This window comes from Opisthocomus hoazin, chromosome 2 (assembly GCF_030867145.1).
Source record: "Opisthocomus hoazin isolate bOpiHoa1 chromosome 2, bOpiHoa1.hap1, whole genome shotgun sequence".
Classification (NCBI taxonomy): Eukaryota; Metazoa; Chordata; class Aves; order Opisthocomiformes; family Opisthocomidae; genus Opisthocomus; species Opisthocomus hoazin.
The window spans coordinates 103,916,220-103,937,185 of NC_134415.1; the positions used below are offsets into that span (position 1 = coordinate 103,916,220).

Sequence of the window (20,966 nt, forward strand, 5' to 3'; positions counted from 1 at the left end):
AGGTATCGTGGGCTCCTGGATGGTGAAATGACCAAGTAGTTTGGGAAAGGCTGTACCTGAGCTTGAACCTAGTCCTCTGTACTAGGCAACCAGATGAGATCTTTGCTACATGGGACAAAAAGGTAGAGAGAAGGGTTTCACCCCAACTGCTTGTCTAGGAAGCCTCAGCAAAAGATGGTGTTCAGACTCTTGCTTTAACTGCCTTTCAGCTGAAGAACCCAAGACGTAACACAAAAATCTGAACACTGGAAACGAGGAAACTTAACCAATGTATGAAAGAGTAAACTGTCTATGAGTTCAGACCAGCTGACCCGTACTGATGTAAATACACAGTGTATCCCTGAACAGAGTGATTTCAATCCCTTATTTAACTGAAAGGTACTGAAAATAATGCATGTGTAAACATTGTTAGTACCGTTAGAGCCTGGAATAAGTTTTGCTCCAGTTCTTTCCTGAAATGCTCCTTTCAGCTGGAGGCACAAAGTCACTTTCTAAATATTCTCACTTTTGAACAAATATTTCTACTTTTTGGAGACAAGGTGTGAAAATGTGTCTTTCTAAAAGTATGGCAGATCTAGTACCAGCATATCAAAACCTCACTACAGATGCTCTTCTTAAGCCCTGTGGATGTCTACAAGTAAGAAAATCAGTATTTAGTGGAAAGAATACAGCCCTGGAGTGGAACTCATCTGTTTGTGGAGAACCTTTGTGAGCATTATGCATCACTTCTCAGAACCTCAAAAGTGGCAGATTAGAGACCCCTCCAATGTAATGCAGAAGCCTTCCCTGATCTTCTGCACAAGGATGAATTTTGCCTTAACAACCACAAACTGCTATTGACTTGCTAAAGAAAACACAGAAATTATTCAAATATCTTTCTAAACCTGTTTGAAGTTTACCTGGTGATCTACTGGAATAAAATCCCTCTTGAAGGTTAAAAATGAGTATTGAAACGTATCCTGAAAAAAACCCTTCTTAATTCACAGAATCACAGAATCACAGAATCACAGAATAGTAGGGGTTGGTAGGGACCTCTGTGGGTCATCTAGTCCAACCCCCCTGCCGAAGCAGGGTCACCTACAGTAGGCTGCACAGGATCTTGTCCAGGCGGGTCTTGAATATCTCCAGAGAAGGAGACTCCACAACCTCCCTGGGCAGCCTGTTCCAGTGCTCCGTCACCCTCAGAGGGAAGAAGTTCTTCCTCATGTTCAGACGGAACTTCCTGTGCCTCAGTTTGTGCCCATTGCCCCTTGTCCTGTCACTGGGCACCACTGAAAAGAGCTTGGCCCCATCCTCCTGACACCCACCCTTCAGATATTTGTAGGCATTTATAAGGTCCCCTCGCAGCCTTCTCTTCTTCAGGCTGAACAAGCCCAGTTCCCTCAACCTCTCCTCGTAGGGGAGATGTTCCAGTCCCCTCACCATCCTCGTAGCCCTCCGTTGGACTCTCTCCAGTAGCTCCTCATCTTTCTTGAACTGGGGAGCCCAGAACTGGACACAGTACTCCAGATGAGGCCTCACCAGGGCAGTGTAGAGGGGAAGGAGAACCTCCCTCGTCCTGCTGGCCACACTCTTCTTGATGCACCCCAGGATGCCATTGGCTTTCTTGGCAGCCAGGGCACACTGCTGGCTCATGGTCAACCTGTCGTCCACCAGGACACCCAGGTCCCTCTCCGCAGAGCTGCTCTCCAGCAGGTCCACCCCAAGCCTGTACTGGTGCATGAGGTTGTTCCTCCGCAGGTGCAGGACCCTGCACTTGCCCTTGTTGAATTTCATCAGGTTCCTCTCTGCCCAGCTTTCCAGCCTATCCAGGTCACGCTGAATGGCAGCACAGCCTTCCGGTGTGTCTACCACACCTCCCAGTTTGGTGTCGTCAGCAAACTTGCTGAGGGTACATTCTAACTCTTCATCCAGGTCGTTGATGAAGAAGTTAAACAAGACTGGGCCCAGTACTGACCCCTGAGGGACACCACTTGTCACCAGCCTCCAACTAGACTCAGCGCCGCTGATGACAACCCTCTGAGTTCTGCCATTCAGCCAGTTCTCTATCCACTTCACCGACCACTCATCCAGCCCACACTTCCTCAGCTTCCCTAGGAGGACATCATTGGAGTCTGTGTCGAAAGCCTTGCTGAAGTCAAGGTAGACAACATCCACGGCTCTCCCTTCGTCTACCCAGCCAGTCATGTCATGGTAGAAAGCTATCAGATTGGTCAGGCATGATTTCCCCTTGGTGAATCCATGCTGACTACTCCTGATAACCTTCTTTTCTTCCACTTGCTTGATGATGGCCTCCAGGATAAGCTGCTCCATCACCTTACCCGGGATGGACGTGAGGCTGACCGGCCTGTAGTTCCCTGGGTCCTCCTTCTTGCCCTTTTTGAAGATTGGAGTGACATTGGCCTTTCTCCAGTCCTCGGGCACCTCTCCTGTCCTCCAGGACCTCTCAAAGATGATGGAGAGTGGCTCAGCAATGACATCCGCCAGCTCCCTCCGCACTCGTGGGTGCATTCCATCGGGGCCCATGGATTTGTGGACATCCAGATCACTTAAGCAATCCCTCACACAGTCCTCCTCGACCAAGGGAAAGTCGTCCTCTTTGTAGGCTTCTTCTCTTACCTCCGGGGCCTGGGATTCCTGAGGGCCAGTCTTAGCACTGAAGACTGAAGCAAAGAAGGCATTCAGTAGCTCTGCCTTCTCCGCATCCTCCGTCACCAGGACACCCGCCTCATTCAGCAGCGGCCCCACGTTGTCCCTAGCCTTCCTTTTGCTGCTGATGTAGTTGAAGAAGCCCTTCTTGTTGTTTTTAACATCCCTTGCCAGCTTCAATTCCAGGCGAGCCTTGGCCTTCCTTGTCGCATCCCTGCATGCTCTCACCACGTTTCTGTACTCTTCCCAAGTGGCCTGTCCCTCTTTCCACATTCCATGGACCTTTCTCTTCTGCCTGATCTCCGCTAGAAGCTCCTTGTTTAACCATGCAGGTCTCCTGCCTCCTTTGCTAAATTTCTTTCTCAAGGGGATGCATTGCTCCTGTGCATGGAAGAAGTGTTGTTTAAAGAGCGACCAGCACTCATGGACCCCCCTGCCTTCGAGAGCCCTGTCCCATGGGATTCCTCCCAGTAGCTCCTTGAAGAGGGCAAAGTCAGCCCTCCTGAGGTCCAGGGTTTTGATCCTGCTTATCGCCCTGCTTCCTCCATGCAGGATCCTGAACTTGACCATTTCATGGTCACTGCAGCCGAGTCTACCTCCGACCTTCACATCCTCCACCAGTCCCTCCTTGTTTGTTAACACGAGGTCCAGCAGCACGCCTTTCCTTGTTGGTTCCTCCACCACTTGCATCAGAAAGTTATCATCGATGCTCTGTAGGAACCTCCTGGATTGCGCCTGCCTAGCTGTATGGTCTTCCCAGCTGATGTCAGGGTGGTTGAAGTCCCCCATGAGAACCAGGGCCTGTGACTGTGAGGCTGCTTGCAGCTGCCTGTAGAAGACCTCATCAACCTCCTCCTCCTGGTCAGGTGGCCTGTAGTATACACCCACCGTAATGTCACCCGTGTGAGCCTGTCCCTTAATTCTAACCCACAAGCTTTCAACTCGTTCCTCATTTGCCCCCGGGCCAAGCTCAATGCATTCCAGTTGCTCCCTCACATATAGAGCAACTCCCCCACCTCTCCTTGTTGGTCTGTCTTTCCTAAAGAGTCTGTAGCCATCTATGACAGCATGCCAGTCATGCGAGTTGTCCCACCACGTTTCTGTGATGGCGACCAAGTCGTAGCCGTCCTGCTGTATAATGGCTTCCAGCTCCTCCTGTTTATTGCCCATGCTACGTGCATTGGTGTAAACACACTTGAGCTGGGCTGTCAATCTCACCCCTGGCCTTGGCACTCCAAGCCTAGGCTCATCCCTAGTGAGCTGGGCAATATCCCCTTCCCCCTTCGAACCTAGTTTAAAGCCCTCTCAATGAGCCCTGCCAGCTCGTGGTCAAAAATTGCATAGGTAGAAAAAATACTGAGCTATTTCTCTAGTTTCCTCTGAGGACCTGTAGCATAGTTATTTCTGAGGTAGATGACTTAGAAAGATGTATGCTCCCTCTGAGGACCCTAGCTTTTGAAACCCCCCTGAAATTTGTGAAGGTGCCAGGGATCTCTGTTTACAAGTGGGTTTTTGGTGGTGGGGGGATTGAGTATTGTCAAGTATTTCTGATGTTCTGTATAGCTATAGCACAAATGGCTCATCTGTACAATTAACTTCTAACTCCTTATTTGTCAATATTGCAGGGGAGCAGTTATAAATAAATAATGAAAGAAGTCCCAAACTAGAGAATTTTAGCTTTTTACTAGGAAAAAAAAGAAATTACATGCTCCATAGCAGAAAGGCATTTTTAAAACTTTTCATTATTTCTAAAGTGATATTGATGAAACATTCTTTCTCATTAACTGCTTAAACGTCTTCAGATTTTTTGAAACAAGACAGGTTTAAAATTGACTGAGCATCTTGTAATTCAGATGTGGTTTAAGCATGCACATCAGTTAAGCTTGCCAGCTGATGCTAGCTTTGAATTCATTCACTTCAGTAGAGGAACTGAATCTGAATTTTCACCTGCAGAAAATATTCCTTCTATTTTACTGCTATTGCATGATGCACTTCCCTATTTTCATAAAAGGGTTTTGGACTTTATGACACAACATGGGGGTGGAGTTTCTGGGTTTTTATTTGTTTGTTGTTTTGTTTGTTTGTTTTTAAATAAATTCAAACATGATATGTAGAACTGCATTAGCTCCAAAATGTAATATCTTACCTCAAGAGCAAGTAATATTCTCTCTGCATGAAAAATATTTTTAAGAGATTTTTTGTATTTTCTGGAAACGGTCTATTAATTATGAGATTTACATTATTTGGGGGGGTGGAAAAAATCATCAAAGTACGTTACACGTAAGATACCTAAATATAATACTTTCAGAATGAAAACCATCTTTTCTTTCCATGAGGAAATGAGTGTTGAACAGATTTGTTAAGCCTCCTTGATTGTAGTAGGAAAGCTAAACACAAGCTCCCTGCTGGTTTAAGCTGAGAAAAAGTCAACCTTAACACGTGGCAGCAAGTTGCATCGGCATGAGAATCACCTCAGGAAGAGCTGTCTGTGTATTTCAAAACACCAGTCAAATTCATCTGTGCATCAAGTCGTGCTCCAGAGTGGTAGTAAAACAAGACAAATCAGAACATCTCTAGTGAAATGAGCACTATGAACCAAATTTTCTCCTAAAATTTTTAGGCCCCCAGTCTGCATAAATGTAGAGGTGCATCACTATATACATTGATCCAAGCCAGATCTCTGTCAAAAAAGGTTGTGATTCAAGAAAACCATACTGTTAAAGCAAAATTAGATGAAGAAGTAACTGCATATGCAGTTGCATCAAAGGCAGGGGCAGCATCCTCTGACTGGAAACGGAGGCAGCAAGATACGGGCAGGCTGGAATAAGTGGCAAAGCTGAAGGCAGATGAGTAATGACAGCCTCGCACAGCGACATCCTCCATAGCAAAGCCACTTAGAGGAGTAGCTCCTGCGCCATGGCAAATCAGATTCTGTGCTCCTGGATTGCAGTTTGCCTCAACAGTCCCCATATCACAAAAAACTTCTTATATCTGGGTGTCATTGATGATCAGTGATAGGACTTTTCATGCTATGAGTGATTCAGAAGACTTTTTCTTTTAATAACTACTACAACACTACTCATTAAAATCGGCAGATGAGCACACCGATGGATACAAATGCAATGTGCAAATTCTATCCAAATGGTACAGTGTACAAAAAAGACATGAAGGAGGGAACACTTTGTTATTCCCAGATCTTCACATCTTCTCAGAATACAGGCAGAGTTCTTCCATGGGGAAAGCCTGTTATCAGGGAAAAGCGACGCCCTTTTCCTCCTGTTCACCAGCCTCAGGAACTTTACAAGTCAGTGGATATGCTGCATCCCTGCAGGCATGTGGGAAAAGGCTGAGTCTCCCAGTTCTCTACAGCTTCCAGTAATGAGCAGTCCTTTGAAAGGATAATTAATCTCTTCATATTTACACCAAAGAAACACTGAAAGGATTATGCCCATCATCTTTCTCATGACAGCCTGTCAATAGGCCATATTCAATTCTCATTTACCTTTTGATGCAAGACACTGTTGATGAAAATGATACAGTGATGGGCAAATGTAATTGTGTGACGTAGGTGCTTGTTTCTAAGCTTATTCCATAATCTTATGTCTACAACATCGAAGCCAGACATTGACAGTGAAAAATGCTTATGTATGTGGCCGGAGGCTATATAGCCAGATGCAGATAGGTATGCTGTCATTTATATGTCACAGGCTTTGGTTATACTTCTCTCTGCACATCAATGCAAACTTTACTACAGTCATGCCTTCTTTTTCTCCTTGCTTTTTTCTTTTTTCCTTTTCTGACTTTTTCCCTTTTGATTTTTCCCCCCTTTTTTCCTTTTTTTCTCTTTCTGCATTCTTTTGCCCTTACCTTTCATCATCTTCCTTTTGCCTCTTGCCTTTTTTCTTTTGTCTTTTGCCTTCTTCCTTTTGCCTTCTTCTTTTCTAAGTTCTTTAACCTCAGTGATTAACTTTACTGTATTCTCAGCACATCATAAAGGAAAGCCCCACTGGGCAAATCAGTTCTTCTCTTCCAATGGACAACACTTTTTTTTTTTGTATTATTCATGAAGATATGCATAAACACAACTTGAAGAATATGAAATCTATATGTGTCAGTTATTATAACAGCTGGGCAAATGTTGACAGATTGGGGGTCAGCATCCCTGTGTTGCTAAGAACTTCAAGAGAAGATGGCCTCAAGGCAGTGCAAAGACAGACAGAATTAAACTTAGCATTCAGACTGCACCTCATTGCTATGCAGAGAGGACTGAACTGTTTATTCCTTACCAAGTTGTATTTTTGTCAAACTGTAGATAAAAGGAAAAACAAATCAAAACAAGACAGCTTGGTCCCAAAGTATATCACGTAACTCTTCTTTAAAACAAAGTCTGGCTTCATTTTTTTTTAACATCATCTAAGTCAAATTACGGTGTAATTGGACAACAGAGGATATTCACATTTAAATACTGAATAGTGACTTACATCAAGAAACTCAAAAATAAAGTTACACAATTTTTGTTCATAATGCAGTGAGATAAAAACAGAAAACAATGTTTAACTCTGTGTTTCCTCTATTTTATTGGTTGATGTCACACTTCATTAAAAACCCAGTACGTTGTGGTATTATACACAGGCATGTATATATGCCTTTATTTCCCTAGGGAAAAAAAAAAACAAACAACTTATTTCTTAATTTCTTGCAAATATATTATCTTGCCCTCCTTCGACAGCTCTTTCTGCTACCTAGCGGTTCGGACCCCAACTGCAGTCCCCGAATAGCTGAGGAAAAATGTTTTCTTAGTCGCAATAGCCTATGGTTTTGATTCCTGACAGAATAAGCATATGGGCCTTGAAGCTACAGCATGTGAAACTGGATCCTTGGCACCAGATCTTATTATAAATTTCACATCTGATACTTATATGAAATGTTACATTACACACAACATTTGTCTTATATAAAAGATAAAATTCAAGGAAGGAATACAGACTTGCCCAAGTCTCACTTTCTTCACAGGTGTATGGGTATAGATGGTTTGCAGATATATCTGCATATGAAATGCAACCCATCTTGTCAGGTGTTCTGATATCCACCACTGGTTAACTTATATTCACATAATTCAGAGTATTGAGACATTGAAGACATCTATGAGATGACTTACATATTTATGATTCAGCCTTTCTCCTTTAACTGTAGGGACTTCTGCTATGTTCTGGTGCTAAAACTTCTGTACCTATACTTAAATATGAAAATATCATGATGGAGAGAAAACTGGCAAAAGCACAATCTTTGGCTTTCATTGTTTGCCTGCTCAAGTGCTGTCTCAAACCAGATTGTGACTTTCCTGTCTTGCTCATATGCATTTATTTCCCACAGTTTTCAGTCACAGTTTTTTTGCAAAGTGATAACTCAAGCAGAAAAGCTCAATATTTACCTCCTATGAGCACTGATATTAGTCAAAATCAATATACAGATCCTTGTAAAGAGTGATCAGTGAAACACAGTTTGATCATTTTAAGTTAAATTTCCTTTGCTCTCTACTAACTTCATCTTACTTCTAATGTAAGTGCAGAACGCACTTGATTATTACAGACAATTCAGCAGAAATGTTGACTAAGAGTACTTGGTAATATTACAGGCACATAGATTTTTGAAAACTCGTGGTGTCCTAGGGTATCCTTCCTTGCTTCCAGTGGCTACTCCAGAAAGACACAGGACTCCCATAGGATGTGGGTATATATTTTGGCCCCATGTGCCCCGGGGCAACTGAGAGTATCTGAGATGGCAGCAGGTAACCAACTATCTATGGGGAACCTTTAATGACTGTCATAGAGAATCAGCCCATGAAGGACTAGGAAAATACCACAGGAAACAAGGTTGTATCCATCTTTAAAAAGGAATAAGAATTTGGGTTATTCTAGCTTAGAAAGCCTAACTTAACATCCCTGGTGGTACTAGAACAAGTTATTTAGTACTGCAAATAGATACGCCTTGACTTGTGCACAGCTTTTGACACAGTTTCAGGAGACATATTTGGACACAGCTATATTCAACAGAAAGTAGGTACATAGCCTGTTGAAAAAAAGAAAGAAAAAGCATATTCAAAAGGCATGTATCAAATAACAGTAAAATTTGGGTGGGTATTTTGAATGACATCTCATTGAGTCTCTTGTGGATTTGATTCTGTCCAACATTTTATTGGTAATTTGGATGACTGATCACTCCTCCCAGATCTGGTATCCTCTGTGAACTTACAGACACCACATTCTGTTCTATTATCCAGATAACTAACAAAGACATTTATCAGTATTGGCATCAGTACTGATCCTTTAGGGACATCCCTAGTAACCAGCTGCCAGCTGGACTTATTATCACTGATCATAACCTTTCGAGCCCAGCAGCCCAGCCAAGTTTCAACCCGTTATATTATTTACCTATCCAAACTGTATCTGACCAGTTTGGCCCTGAGAATACCATGGGAGACCATATGAAAAACCTTCTTAAGAGCAAAGCGAGCAACATTCAGTGCTCTTCAAAAGCCCACAAATCTAGTCAGCTCACGACAGAAAACAACTGGGTTGGTTAGGCACAGTTTGGACAAGTAAACCCATGCTGACTGTTCCCAAACACCTTCTTGATCTTCATGTGCCTGCACACACCTTCCAGAAGAATTTGCTCCACAGACTTGCTAGATACTGAAGTTAAGCTGATTGCCCTTCTTGAAGACGGATGTGACATTTTCCATTTTTGAATCATCGGAACCTCCAGTCACTATAAACACCCAAAAATGGCAGCGAGAGCCTTTGCGGTGATGTTGGTCAGCTCATTCCCCACCCTGAAACTATCCCTTCTGCTCACATGGACTCGTGTATCTTCACTTTGCTTATACTGGTTCCTAACTCTAATTCTTTTGCTCTGGGTAGAGCTTCAGTCACAAGGGTTAGGGATTTGGGAGTCCTGAAGGTAAATCTTGCCAGTAAAAAACACGACAAAGAACTCATTGAGTACCTTAACCTGTTCTAAGTCCTTGTCCTCTGCCCTACTGAATAATGAATCTGTATTTTTCTTTGATTTTCTTTTCGCTATGAGTGTACTTATAGAAGTCCTTGTTGACCTTCACATCCCTTACAAGTTTTAACTGCAGCTAAGCTTTGGCTTTCCCAACATCCGTCCCTGCATGTTCAGGCAATGTGTTTATATTATCTCTGTGTAGCTCATCCCAATTCCACGTTACTTTTACTTCCTATTTGAATTTGAGCTCAGTCAAGAGTTTCCTATTCAGCCACAGTGGCTTTGTGCCATACTTGCTTAAACTGCACGTGAGAGTGGACTTACCTTGTGCTTCTCATAGAGATTGCCTGGGAGATCAGCCAGCTCTCCTGGTCTCCTTTGCCCTCCAGGCCAGTCTGCCACAAGATCATGTGAAGAAGATCACTGAGCAAGCTGAAATCTGTTCTCCAGAAGTCCAGGGTTACACAGAATCACAGAATCACAGAATGGTAGGGGTTGGAAGGGACCTTGTGGGTCATCTAGTCCAACCGTCCCGCCAAAGCAGGGTCACCTACAGCAGGCCGCAGAGGACCTTATCCAGGCGGGTCTTGAATATCTCCAGAGAAGGAGGCTCCACAACCTCCCTGGGCAGCCTGTTCCAGGGCTCCGTCACCCTCAGAGGGAAGAAGTTCTTCCTCATGTTCAGACGGAACTTCCTGTGCCCCAGTTTGTGCCCATTGCCCCTTGTCCTGTCACTGGGCACTACTGAAAATAGTTTGGCCCCATCCTCCTGACACCCACCCTTCAGATATTTGTAAGCATTTATGAGGTCCCCTCGCAGCCTTCTCTTCTTCAGGCTAAACAAGCCCAGCTCCCTCAACCTCTCCTCGTAGGGGAGATGCTCCAGTCCCCTCACCATCCTCGTAGCCCTCCGTTGGACTCTCTCCAGTAGCTCCTCATCTTTCTTGAACTGGGGAGCCCAGAACTGGACACAGTACTCCAGATGAGGCCTCACCAGGGCAGTGTAGAGGGGAAGGAGAACCTCCCTTGACCTACTGGCCACACTCTTCCTAATGCACCCCAGGATGCCATTGGCTTTCTTGGCAGCCAGGGCACACTGCTGGCTCATGGTCAACCTGTTGTCCACTAGGACACCCAGGTCCCTCTCCACAGAGCTGCTCTCTAGCAGGTCCACCCCAAGCCTGTAATGATGTATGGGGTTGTTCCTCCCCAGGTGCAGGACCCTGCATTTGCCTTTGTTGAACCTCATCAGGTTCCTCTCTGCTCAGCTTTCCAGCCTATCCAGGTCACGCTGAATGGCAGCACAGCCTTCCGGTGTGTCTACCACACCTCCCAGTTTGGTGTCATTAGCAAACTTGCTGAGGGTACATTCTAACTCTTCATCCAGGTCGTTTATGAAGGGTTGCAATGCTGTTGTTGATCCTGGTCATGTCTCAGAACCTTTTAACTCCACTCTATCATGGTTGCCGCAGTCCCATCATACTGTTGTTCTTATCAACATCTTCACCCCCAACCTGTTCTTTATTCATTGATTTGCATAAATACAACATAATCCTAAAACGACTAGGCAGGAGTACTCTAAAAAAAGGATCTAAAGCTGATGATTTGACAGCGTGGTTTTGCTGCAAAAGTGCTCTGGGATATACTGTTAGAAAATAATCCAGAAATTGTAGGAAATAATTATTTTACTTTATTTGGCACTGTGTTCAGTTTTGGCCCTCCCATCTTCAGAAAGACACAGAGAAACTGAAGAGAAGAAATGATAGCACAGATCGGGACACCTGACAAGAAGCAGTTGGTAAATTTGCAGAAAAGTGCCTTTAAGCCAGCTATTTGGAAGACATTTCTGCAAGGATAGTGAAGCACTATAAAGGGGTTATCTCACAGACTGTAGAACTCTCTTCCTTTCATTTTATGAGAAAAAGGCCTCTCTGTTAATTTTCCATGAATTTTTCAACAGATACCCTCCCATCCCAGCCTAAAATATTTTAATATTAAAAACCTGTTCCTAAAAAAAATGAAGATTTTGTTTCTTTTTCCAGTGTCTTATTTGTTTGTTTGGGGGGTTTTGTTGTTGTTGTGAATTTCAGCCAACTTTTTCTTTTTTTTTTTTTTTTTTTTTTCCTGTCAGAATAATTATTTTGGTCCAAAAAAGCCGCTTTATGCATTCTTGAAATGGAACCAGAGGACACAGCCTGTCCTCCCTGCTCCATCGCATACCTCACTGATGGCATCACTTGAATAGCATTATAAACCAGCTCTGGGGTGCTAATGTAGTGAAGCCATGACACTATACTCTTCCTTTCCCTTTAGTCAGGGGCAGTAAGGACCAAGGACTAGATTTTCTTCAGGATTAAGATTGTCCTGGAGAAGCATGTATGTAAGGTTCTCTGTTTCCTTGTGTCCTGACACACCTTTGAGTGCAGAAACATTCAGGCCTTTAAAAAGCATCTGTTAGTCTACTTGTTTACATTAATGTTACCAACTGAAGATCATCGTGGTGAGTATTTCCAGAAAATACGGTAAAAAATGAAGGAGTACAAAATGTGCTAAGGTTTAAATAACAGACGTTTGGAAAATCTGTTGTTTTGGGGCAGTTTTTATCATTGTTAATAATATCTTTTGAATTGGGCTACTTTCCTTACCTGGCAAATAAACTTGTGCCAACATACAGATGACTTCTCCGTATCTTAGATCCAGCTCTCACTTCTCCTCCTTTGATTACCTGTGTGCATGTTATCTGAGTCATTGCCTAGCTAGCCAGCAAACAGGTATCTCGTAGGCCTGTTTGCCCTAATGCTGAATGCAACTTTTTGACTCTGTATACAAATTGTATCAGGCTGACGCTACTGATGATGTGTTTCCAAGTTTACAGTGCCTTTACAACCAACCCTAGGAATATAAATGACAGTGTGCTTGTTCCTTTCCTTTGTACAGTTTGGTCAGGAGCTCAAAAATAGCTAAATCTTGTTGTTTCTAGCAAATCTTCTTAACAATTTATTGTTATTGTTTTCTTCCTTTAGATTATAACACAAGTGAGCAAAAGCAAGCATGTAAGAAACATGAACTTTACGTGAGTTTCCGAGACTTAGGATGGCAGGTATGATTATAAATGTCGCTTCCTATCAATTCAAATTAGGACAATCTATTTTACTGTCCTTATTACTTACAATCTGTTTTCTTCGTGGTAATTGGTATTTCACTGATGAGAGATAAATCCTTTAAATGTGTTTTGTAATGAATCCTTATCACTACTGCTTTAACTTTTTCGGCTGCTGTTCTCTCAAAGATTTTGCAGATGTTAATGGCTTTAAGATCTGGATTCATTCACGTAAGTTAAATCTGAACTTTTGTTCAGGATATGAGTAGGTCTGCAGTAAATAAAACCAAAATCCCCACAATGATCAATGGAACTTTTGAAATTTGTACTTGAATTCTCCCTGGTTCAATGCTGTCTACTGCAGCTCAGAGAGATTTCACTGGGGCAGGGAAATAGTCTGTAGGGAACTAGAGCTTGGATTACTGATCAGTGATCTTTATAACACCATAGTTAAGTTTATATAATTTCTAGGAAAAATTCATCCTGTCATACAGTAAGAAAAAAAAGAAGGTACTTGTAGTAAAAGGTCATAAAGACAGAGGCAGGCCATTGCGAGCAAAGAAAATAGAGATCAATCTAGGTTTTTTTTCCAGAAAGCAAGGAGCTCTAAGAACAAGAAGGCCATCAGCAACCTATAACCTAGACATATTGCATATGTAGGTAAGAACCCAGAGATGGCTGTCTGTGCATTTCACATTTCTCAGAATTATTTTAAAACAACTATCCATGAGCAGAACAAGTCTACGAGGAGAATAAGCATGCTGTGTCTTTAGTGACAGCTCACACTTTACGTATCTAGCTTGGATTGTCATATGGCCTCATTACTCTGCCTGACTTTTTCTAGTGTGTTTACCCTCACAGCAGCCTGAAAAAGCAGACAGAGACTGTTTTCCCAAGTCTGCAGAGCATGATCACCCTGTCCACAGCCACAGAGCAGGCTTGTGATATTGACTTGAGCTCAGGCTAATTAACAAGAAAGCCATTGTCTTTCTGTAGATCACACATTTTTCCAGGTATCACCAGATTTTTTGTTTTTTGAAACAGTAAATTCTGACACGCCTCAAGGTGTGCAAGGCTCTCAGATCAGTTATTCAAGCTGGCCATAGAGAAAAGAACTTTATTTTTTTCCCCACAAAAAATACTTGAAGAATTCAAAGCTGAAAAAGCCAAAGCTGCACTGTACAATATTTGATCAGTGAAACTCATGGTGAAATAAGATAAAAAGAAACAAAACCCAAGAAGTAGGTACTTGATCCTCTCTGCCCTTCCCACAGCACCTCCATTACCTTTGCCTGGCAAAGGAGAAATTAAGCAAACTGAACCCAGAGCTTTCATTAACATTTTAAAATATTTTCCTTCTAGTGGTCTTTTTCCCATGCTGTGTTGTTAGAAATACTCAAAATGCATGATTCAGTGACATTCCAGTGGGTAATCAACAACCCTCGGTCTCATGTAAAAATATAATTACTAGTATTGAGTATGCTGAAGAAAGAGGAAGCATTTTAATTACTTTTCTTGCACCAAGAAATGCTCAAGATTTTCAGTCTGGGAATAAAAGAATTCTGACAAACATATTTGGACCTTTAATCCTCCTTACAGCCTCATTATTTCGTATTCAGTACAGATTTGGAAGTTTAATTTAACTTTCATCTGAGTTTTGCATGGATAAAGCAAACACTTCTCTTTTTTTTTGCAAAAAAAATGTAATTTAACATGCCACATGCTGAAGTTCATTTTGTCCTTGGACAAGTCTTAGTTAGTTTGGTATAGTTTAAAACTCTCTGAGTGAGAGAAAAAAAAATTAAGTGGGATTATTTGTTCTTGTTCTAGGATTGGATTATTGCACCAGAGGGCTATGCTGCGTTTTACTGTGATGGAGAGTGTTCATTCCCCCTCAATGCCCACATGAACGCAACAAACCACGCCATTGTTCAGACTCTGGTATGCCTCTGCCTATGTTGTATTTGCCTATTTTGTAGTTGTGTCTTGGGAACAGGGGCTGTCTCTTCCTATCTGTTTGCTGCTATTGGATTTTTATTTTATCTGTGTAAATGATCGCCCATTTCAAAGGTGTGCTTTGATGATTACGTTGGAGAGAAGATGAACTGCCCAGAGTGACCTGTGTGGTAGGTGTCCCTTCCATTTCAAACGCAATAACACATGAGAAGACTGTGCCGTATTACTGGAGAATTGTGTAGGCAGGAACCAAAGGGCCTCCCAGTCCCACTTCCAAGAGTTTTCTGCAGCTTATTGCAGCTCCATGTTAACATCTACATGCTATACCTTCCAGAAATGTTGACTCTTGGCCACTCTTTGGACCTCTGTTGTCAACTGTTGGCAGAGATACTTAAACCGTAATTTAATGTGAAGCTTTGCAAGCAGATGCATTTGCATCTAAGAAATTGTGTTCAGTCATGCCTGGTTAACAAATGAAAGTTAGAAATAAGTGTGTTTGGATCTGTTGCTCTGCCTGGTACACGTAAAAGAGGATTTGCAGCCAGCTTTCTGCCTCTGCTAGTCCTTATGTTAGTCTTGTACATCAACTGCAGCAGCCAAAAAAGATGATCATAGTTGAAGCAGCTGGCTAGGCCTCCTCTACCCTAGCAGCATTCAGCTACGGTTTGGAAAACACAGCACCTACAGAAACCAAGACCTTGAGAGTATGCCTAAATGTAGTGCCGTGAGTCTGATGTCTGGTCATGATTTTTCACGTGTGCCAGCTGAAGAACTGGTTCTGAACAGCATCAGTATCAGCAAACTCATTAAGCAGCAGAGGAATGAGACATAATATGCAAGGAGGGAGTGGGAGTACGAAATCAGAACAGGATAGGGTTGCCATCCCTAATTAGTTTCTGGAAAGGTCAAGGCACTAGACTGCAATTAGAGAAACATGGGTTTAAGGATCCTTCTGATTTAAACTGATGACAGGAAAGTATCCTGACCACCAGACTATGCTGATGTGTCTGCCCATGGATGGTGATCTTTTTGTTTGATATTGACATAAAAACCCTGGCCCTGAAAAACCTTCTCCTTCAGAAATGAGGGCAGCTATTACCCTCCTAGGAAAAAAAAAAACAACACAAAACACTTAGGAAAAGGGGGAAAAAAACCCCAAAGAAACAGAGAGAGTTTGCTTCCTTTCTAACAGAAAACAAAATCTGTTTGTGAAAACTGCCAAGTATTTCTACATGAAAGTGATATTTTTAAAACCTCAGCATGTGCTGAGACCTTTTCCCTTGCATTCAACTTCTCATTTATGCACCTTCTACAAGTCCAGCCACCAATCCAAAATTATTCCTCTATACCAGCATTCAAGTCAGCAAGATTCACAAAAAGAAAGGAAAAAGTCAGAGGCTGGAAATAAACAGAAGAATTGAGGTAAGGGCTTCAGGTGAAAGGGAACAGCAAATGCTAGTTGGCAAGGAATATATTAATGTGCCTAGAAGATGATAAAGAACAGCATATATGCAGTCCTGAGCTGAAAAGAAATATGTCAGCAAAGCAATAATTTAGCATTATGCAAACACTGTCCAGAAAAGTTGCCAGTATCAGTGAGATCCTCAGGTTATTGTTCCATCCTGCAATTATGGACTGTTAAATAAGAAGTGGCCCAGTACTACTTTCTCCGGACTGTCTACCCTTTCAAAAAATGGTTAATTTCCCATTGTTATTTGTGTAGTTTGTCCTATTTTTCAAATTGGATACTTAAATTTTCCCTCCTTTTTATGGCCTTTTTGGAATTGTGTGTCTCCCTCTGCATGTACTGTACATGCATTCAGTTGTGCAGCCAAAAAATCATGAGCCTAATTAAATTTTAACTGCACATAAATTAGATGAGATAACAGTAGTTGAATGCTTTCTGGTTTAAATTATACAAAATTCAGATTTACACAAGGTGTGCACATGGGGATGGCTTGGGAAACAATTATTCATACACTCCACCCTAATCCAAATGTAATCATCTCCCAGCCATACTGATTACACCATTCTAAAAAAGCCCACTCTTATGGTTGGGAAGTGATTGTTCCTTGGTACCCCTCCAAACTTTACTGACTCATTATTTTTTTCTTTTGTAGCAAGAATAGGAGAAATGCTGGGCCAGTACCTCCCTCTCTTCTTTTTCTGAGACTGAACTTAGGCAGTCAGACGATACAGATGCATATAAATACAAGACAGACTGCATTTAATGAATTATATAGGATTTCTTCTCCTCTCTCACTTCCCACCTACCTCCAAACAGCTGTTGGAGTAGAGCTGAGCCTATGGGCATCCAAATCAGTGGGTTAGCAGGTAGATGAGCCCTGACTTCCAGGCTCACTCTTGAAAAGGCTGTGAGCATCGCTGTCGTGAGGGGCTAGCAGGGCCATTGGAGCTCCCAGCCAGCATGGAAGGGGCTGATAGGACCAGGAGTTATGGCAGGGCAAACATCTGCCTAGATGAGGCACAACCATGCTTTTCTCCAGTGTCTTGCTATTCATTTGTTAAACTGTTTTTAAATGTGTGTCTAAACCCTTACTAAACTGCTACTTCAGGATTTGTTATTGTTCATTTCAAAAGACCTTCTCATGGTAACAGTTATGTAAAAATCGTTTCCTGATAGACTGTTCTCTGTTGTCTGGCAAAGGCTCTGGGCTTATATCACTGCAAGACAGATGGCTCTAACAGATTTACAAAGACTTAACATACAAATGAAACCTATTACTGCTGAAGTCTTCATCCATGCCTTAATAATCTCTTACCCTCTCTATTACAACTCCCTCTTTTCTGGCCTCCCCAGTTTCCAAGTCTTCAGCATGTGTAGAATATTACATCCAACCTTCTTTCAAGTACAAAGAACTTGTATTTCCCCCATTTTCAGATATTTCCACTAGATCTTGTTCCTTCTGGATGCTGTTCAAAACTCTTTTCCTTCTCTTAACCTTTCATTGATATATTTCAGCCTAGTGTACATAAAGTCTTCTCTGCCTCAGCCCTTTCCCCAAACCTGCTGTCCAGCTGGCACCCACCTTATGAATTGATTTTGACTTCAGTGGAAGTAGAATTGGACCCACGGATTCCTAGATAAGACCTTAAAATGCACTCTTGCTGTCTGAGAGCCCACATCTTACCGTTTCACAGGCTGAAAACAGTTTCAGTACGAGCCTTTGCTGTCTGCAGCAGAATTTCCTCCAGGCTGAGATGCTGACACAGGAAAGCATTTTAGCACATGCTGGTGTCTCGGTGAGACCCGGGACTTGAGCATGTGCTTCAGGTTAAGCACCGTCCTTAGCAGAGAGGTACCAACAATAAGTTTAAGTGTTTTCCTGAGCAGCTGCCTAACTCCAACTCTTTTCTAAATTTCATCTGAAAGCCAACTCTCTGTCTTGGCCACTCCTCCTCATTTATTTCTCCATCTGTGATTATTGTATAACTCTGCCTGCGTGATTGAAATCAGAGGAACGTTCTGGAGGTAAGCTGCGCTTGAAAGTTCCTAACCAAGGAAAATCTCCAAACACAGCACTCTGAATTGCAAAGACAAGTTTTACACTGATGTTGTCCTTGTACCTCTCTGATATACGAGCTATGTATTTTTCTGTCTTTCAGGTTCACTTGATGTTCCCTGATCATGTACCAAAGCCATGCTGTGCACCAACAAAACTGAATGCAATCTCTGTGCTCTACTTTGATGACAGTTCCAATGTTATTTTAAAAAAATACAGGAATATGGTTGTGCGTTCATGTGGCTGCCACTAGAATAAAAAAAAATAATCTAAAGCAGAGGGGTTTATTCAGAATTGTAATAAAGTCAAGATATGAACCTTGCTGATGAAAAAGCAGTCCTAAATTTATTCCATTTCATGTCATCTCTCATTTAAATGTACAGTATAATTTATATAGTAGCTTTTATTTATTTAAAAGTATATAGTTTCTTTTGTATGAACAGAATTTCAAAACCATTTATTTTATGGATCACCTCACTATGCAGTAGAACTTCACAAACTAATTTTTCTGTTGACCATACTGGAATCTATTTCATTCCTTTTCAATTTTTAAATGTAAATACTTTCTAGAGATTTTTTTAAAGCTAGAAACTCCAGAACTTCTGTAACTGCTTCGTATTGTTAAAGGAACTAAAATACATTTGGTCATATTATGCCAATGAAAACTGTGGTGGGGTATTTGTTTAGAAAAAGGCGCAGAAAGAAAATTAAACAGAACTGCTTGGCTAAACACATTTTTTCTTCTAGAAGTTCTGCTCCATTAGAAAACGTCAAATGTTGAGCACTGCTGAAGTAAATAAATAGTATATAGAAAATAGAAGTGAAAAGATTGCACATAATTGTTCTAACTATTTTCTTTAACAAGATGAGTGTAACTGGGGGAGTGTGTTACCTCTTGGCTTGTGGGCTGCAGAGTTTGCAACAGAGTCCAAGCTTTGGGAATTCTGTGGAGACAGACTCTAGCCTCTATCTATAACTTTTCAAGTTAACACTAATAATTGAACTACAACGTTCTTACCTCAAATCATATCAGTCTATTATCTACTACACTGCTCCAGCAAATATTTTTGTAATAACAGCAGAAGGTAAAATCAAGCAAAAAAACCACACAAGCCTTCTTATTACATACACAAGTTACTCTGTACACAAACTATACAGAAGACAGGGTATGGGAGGGCTTTGCTTTATTTAGGTCCCACTTTTGGATGTGTTATCTGCGTGTGTGAGAGAAGGCACAGGGGATGCAGCAGTTGTCACCTGTTTCATTGAAAATCTTGTCCCTGATGGTGGCTGGTTTCAGGAAAAAAATAAACACACCTTTCATATCGAGCCATTAGGTAATTTGCAGCCTACTTTCAGTCCCATCTGCTTTTCAGGTGGAGATTTGTTTAAATCATGAGACTTGAGATGAAATATCTTTTTTTTTACAATTAACTATTGTCACTTCAAAAATTCTTAAATCCATATAAATCATTTTCAATCTTCCTAAATGTTTGGCCTTGAATGAAATCCTGGGGTTGTGAATTGCACAGCTAATTACAGATTATCATTCCTACCACCATTACCCACATGCTTATTTTGAATAAACTATATTTAATGTCTTTGGACATGCCTCTGTTTTAGTGTTATGAAAATGGGAAAATAGAAACTCTATTTTCGCTTTATTATATCACTAGTTCTAATATACGCTTTTATCATGAATTGCCTTGATTAAAATGCTTCATCTACATAGTTCTCAGAGAGTTGTTAAAAAATGGATAGGACATATCAGTTTCTCCTTACACAGTCTATTCACGTAAACTCTGACTTCTCTGGTTATTTAAAGCATATTTCAGAAAACTCAGATTATTACAGACTGATAAAATCAGCGTGAGTGTGACTGTGTGCATGCATGTGAATGTACAACTGTCTTTTTTCCAGAAAATAATTTATTTTATCTTGGAGTAATACAGAAATCCTTTTTATGCATACACTGTTTTTTTAAAAAAAATTAACAGTTCTTATTTCAGCCTTGGGAGCTCTTTCTCCTTAATACAACAGTCCCATTTTACACTTCTGTCTTTATTTTATATTTACGTTACCTACATATCTACATTTAGTTGCAGTTCATGCACAAGGGTGTATAGCAAATTAACGTCTCCAACTGAATTACCATTTTGGAACAGTTAAATTCCTAGGTTGCCTTCAAAAAATTTACTGGTTTCTGTATAAATTGGGTAGGTGGATATGCTTTTCTGAACTCAATTTATTCTAAATGGAATTTGATAGAAACTAAAATTTGGGTACATTAAGTAATATATATTTAAATAATGGTGTACCATTTTGCGAATAAGAAACCGAAGTTTAATATTATATTATTCTTTAAAATATGCTGTTGGAATATATTTCTATATTTTGAGACATAATAAACCTGTAATACTGTTTTCTTCTGCTGTGATTTTGCTTCTGAGACACATGCAAAAATGACACTGACTTCATATATTCTTTTAAAGGTAAAAGCAAGAGATCACTAACAATTATGGACAGATTTTGTTGCAGTTCACTTTTTAGTAGACATTTTGCAAAGTTACTTTTATTTTGCTACTCCTTAAACTGCAGCTGGTGAACCATCTACACTGTTAATAAAAAATCATGCATTCAAATCATACCTCCAAATGCTGATACACTACTCAAAATATATGAGAAAGGAGAAACAGTGTTTAAAATTCTCCATAAATTCCTAGCTGGTC

The 20,966-nt window shown here is 41.2% G+C and overlaps 1 protein-coding gene across 2 annotated transcripts in view; it reads left to right on the forward strand.

Moving 5' to 3' along the window:
- BMP5 (bone morphogenetic protein 5) overlaps positions 1 to 20,560 on the forward strand; it is a 61,485-nt gene extending 40,925 nt beyond the window's left edge. For both annotated transcript variants that reach the window (XM_009942338.2, XM_075414649.1), the window contains exons 6-8: positions 12,681 to 12,757; positions 14,588 to 14,698; positions 18,341 to 20,560. In XM_009942338.2, the coding sequence (XP_009940640.1) occupies positions 12,681 to 12,757; positions 14,588 to 14,698; positions 18,341 to 18,490 (338 nt within the window). In that variant the 3' untranslated portion in view covers positions 18,491 to 20,560. The remainder of the gene's footprint in view (positions 1 to 12,680; positions 12,758 to 14,587; positions 14,699 to 18,340) is intronic.
- The last annotated feature ends 406 nt before the right edge of the window (positions 20,561 to 20,966 follow it).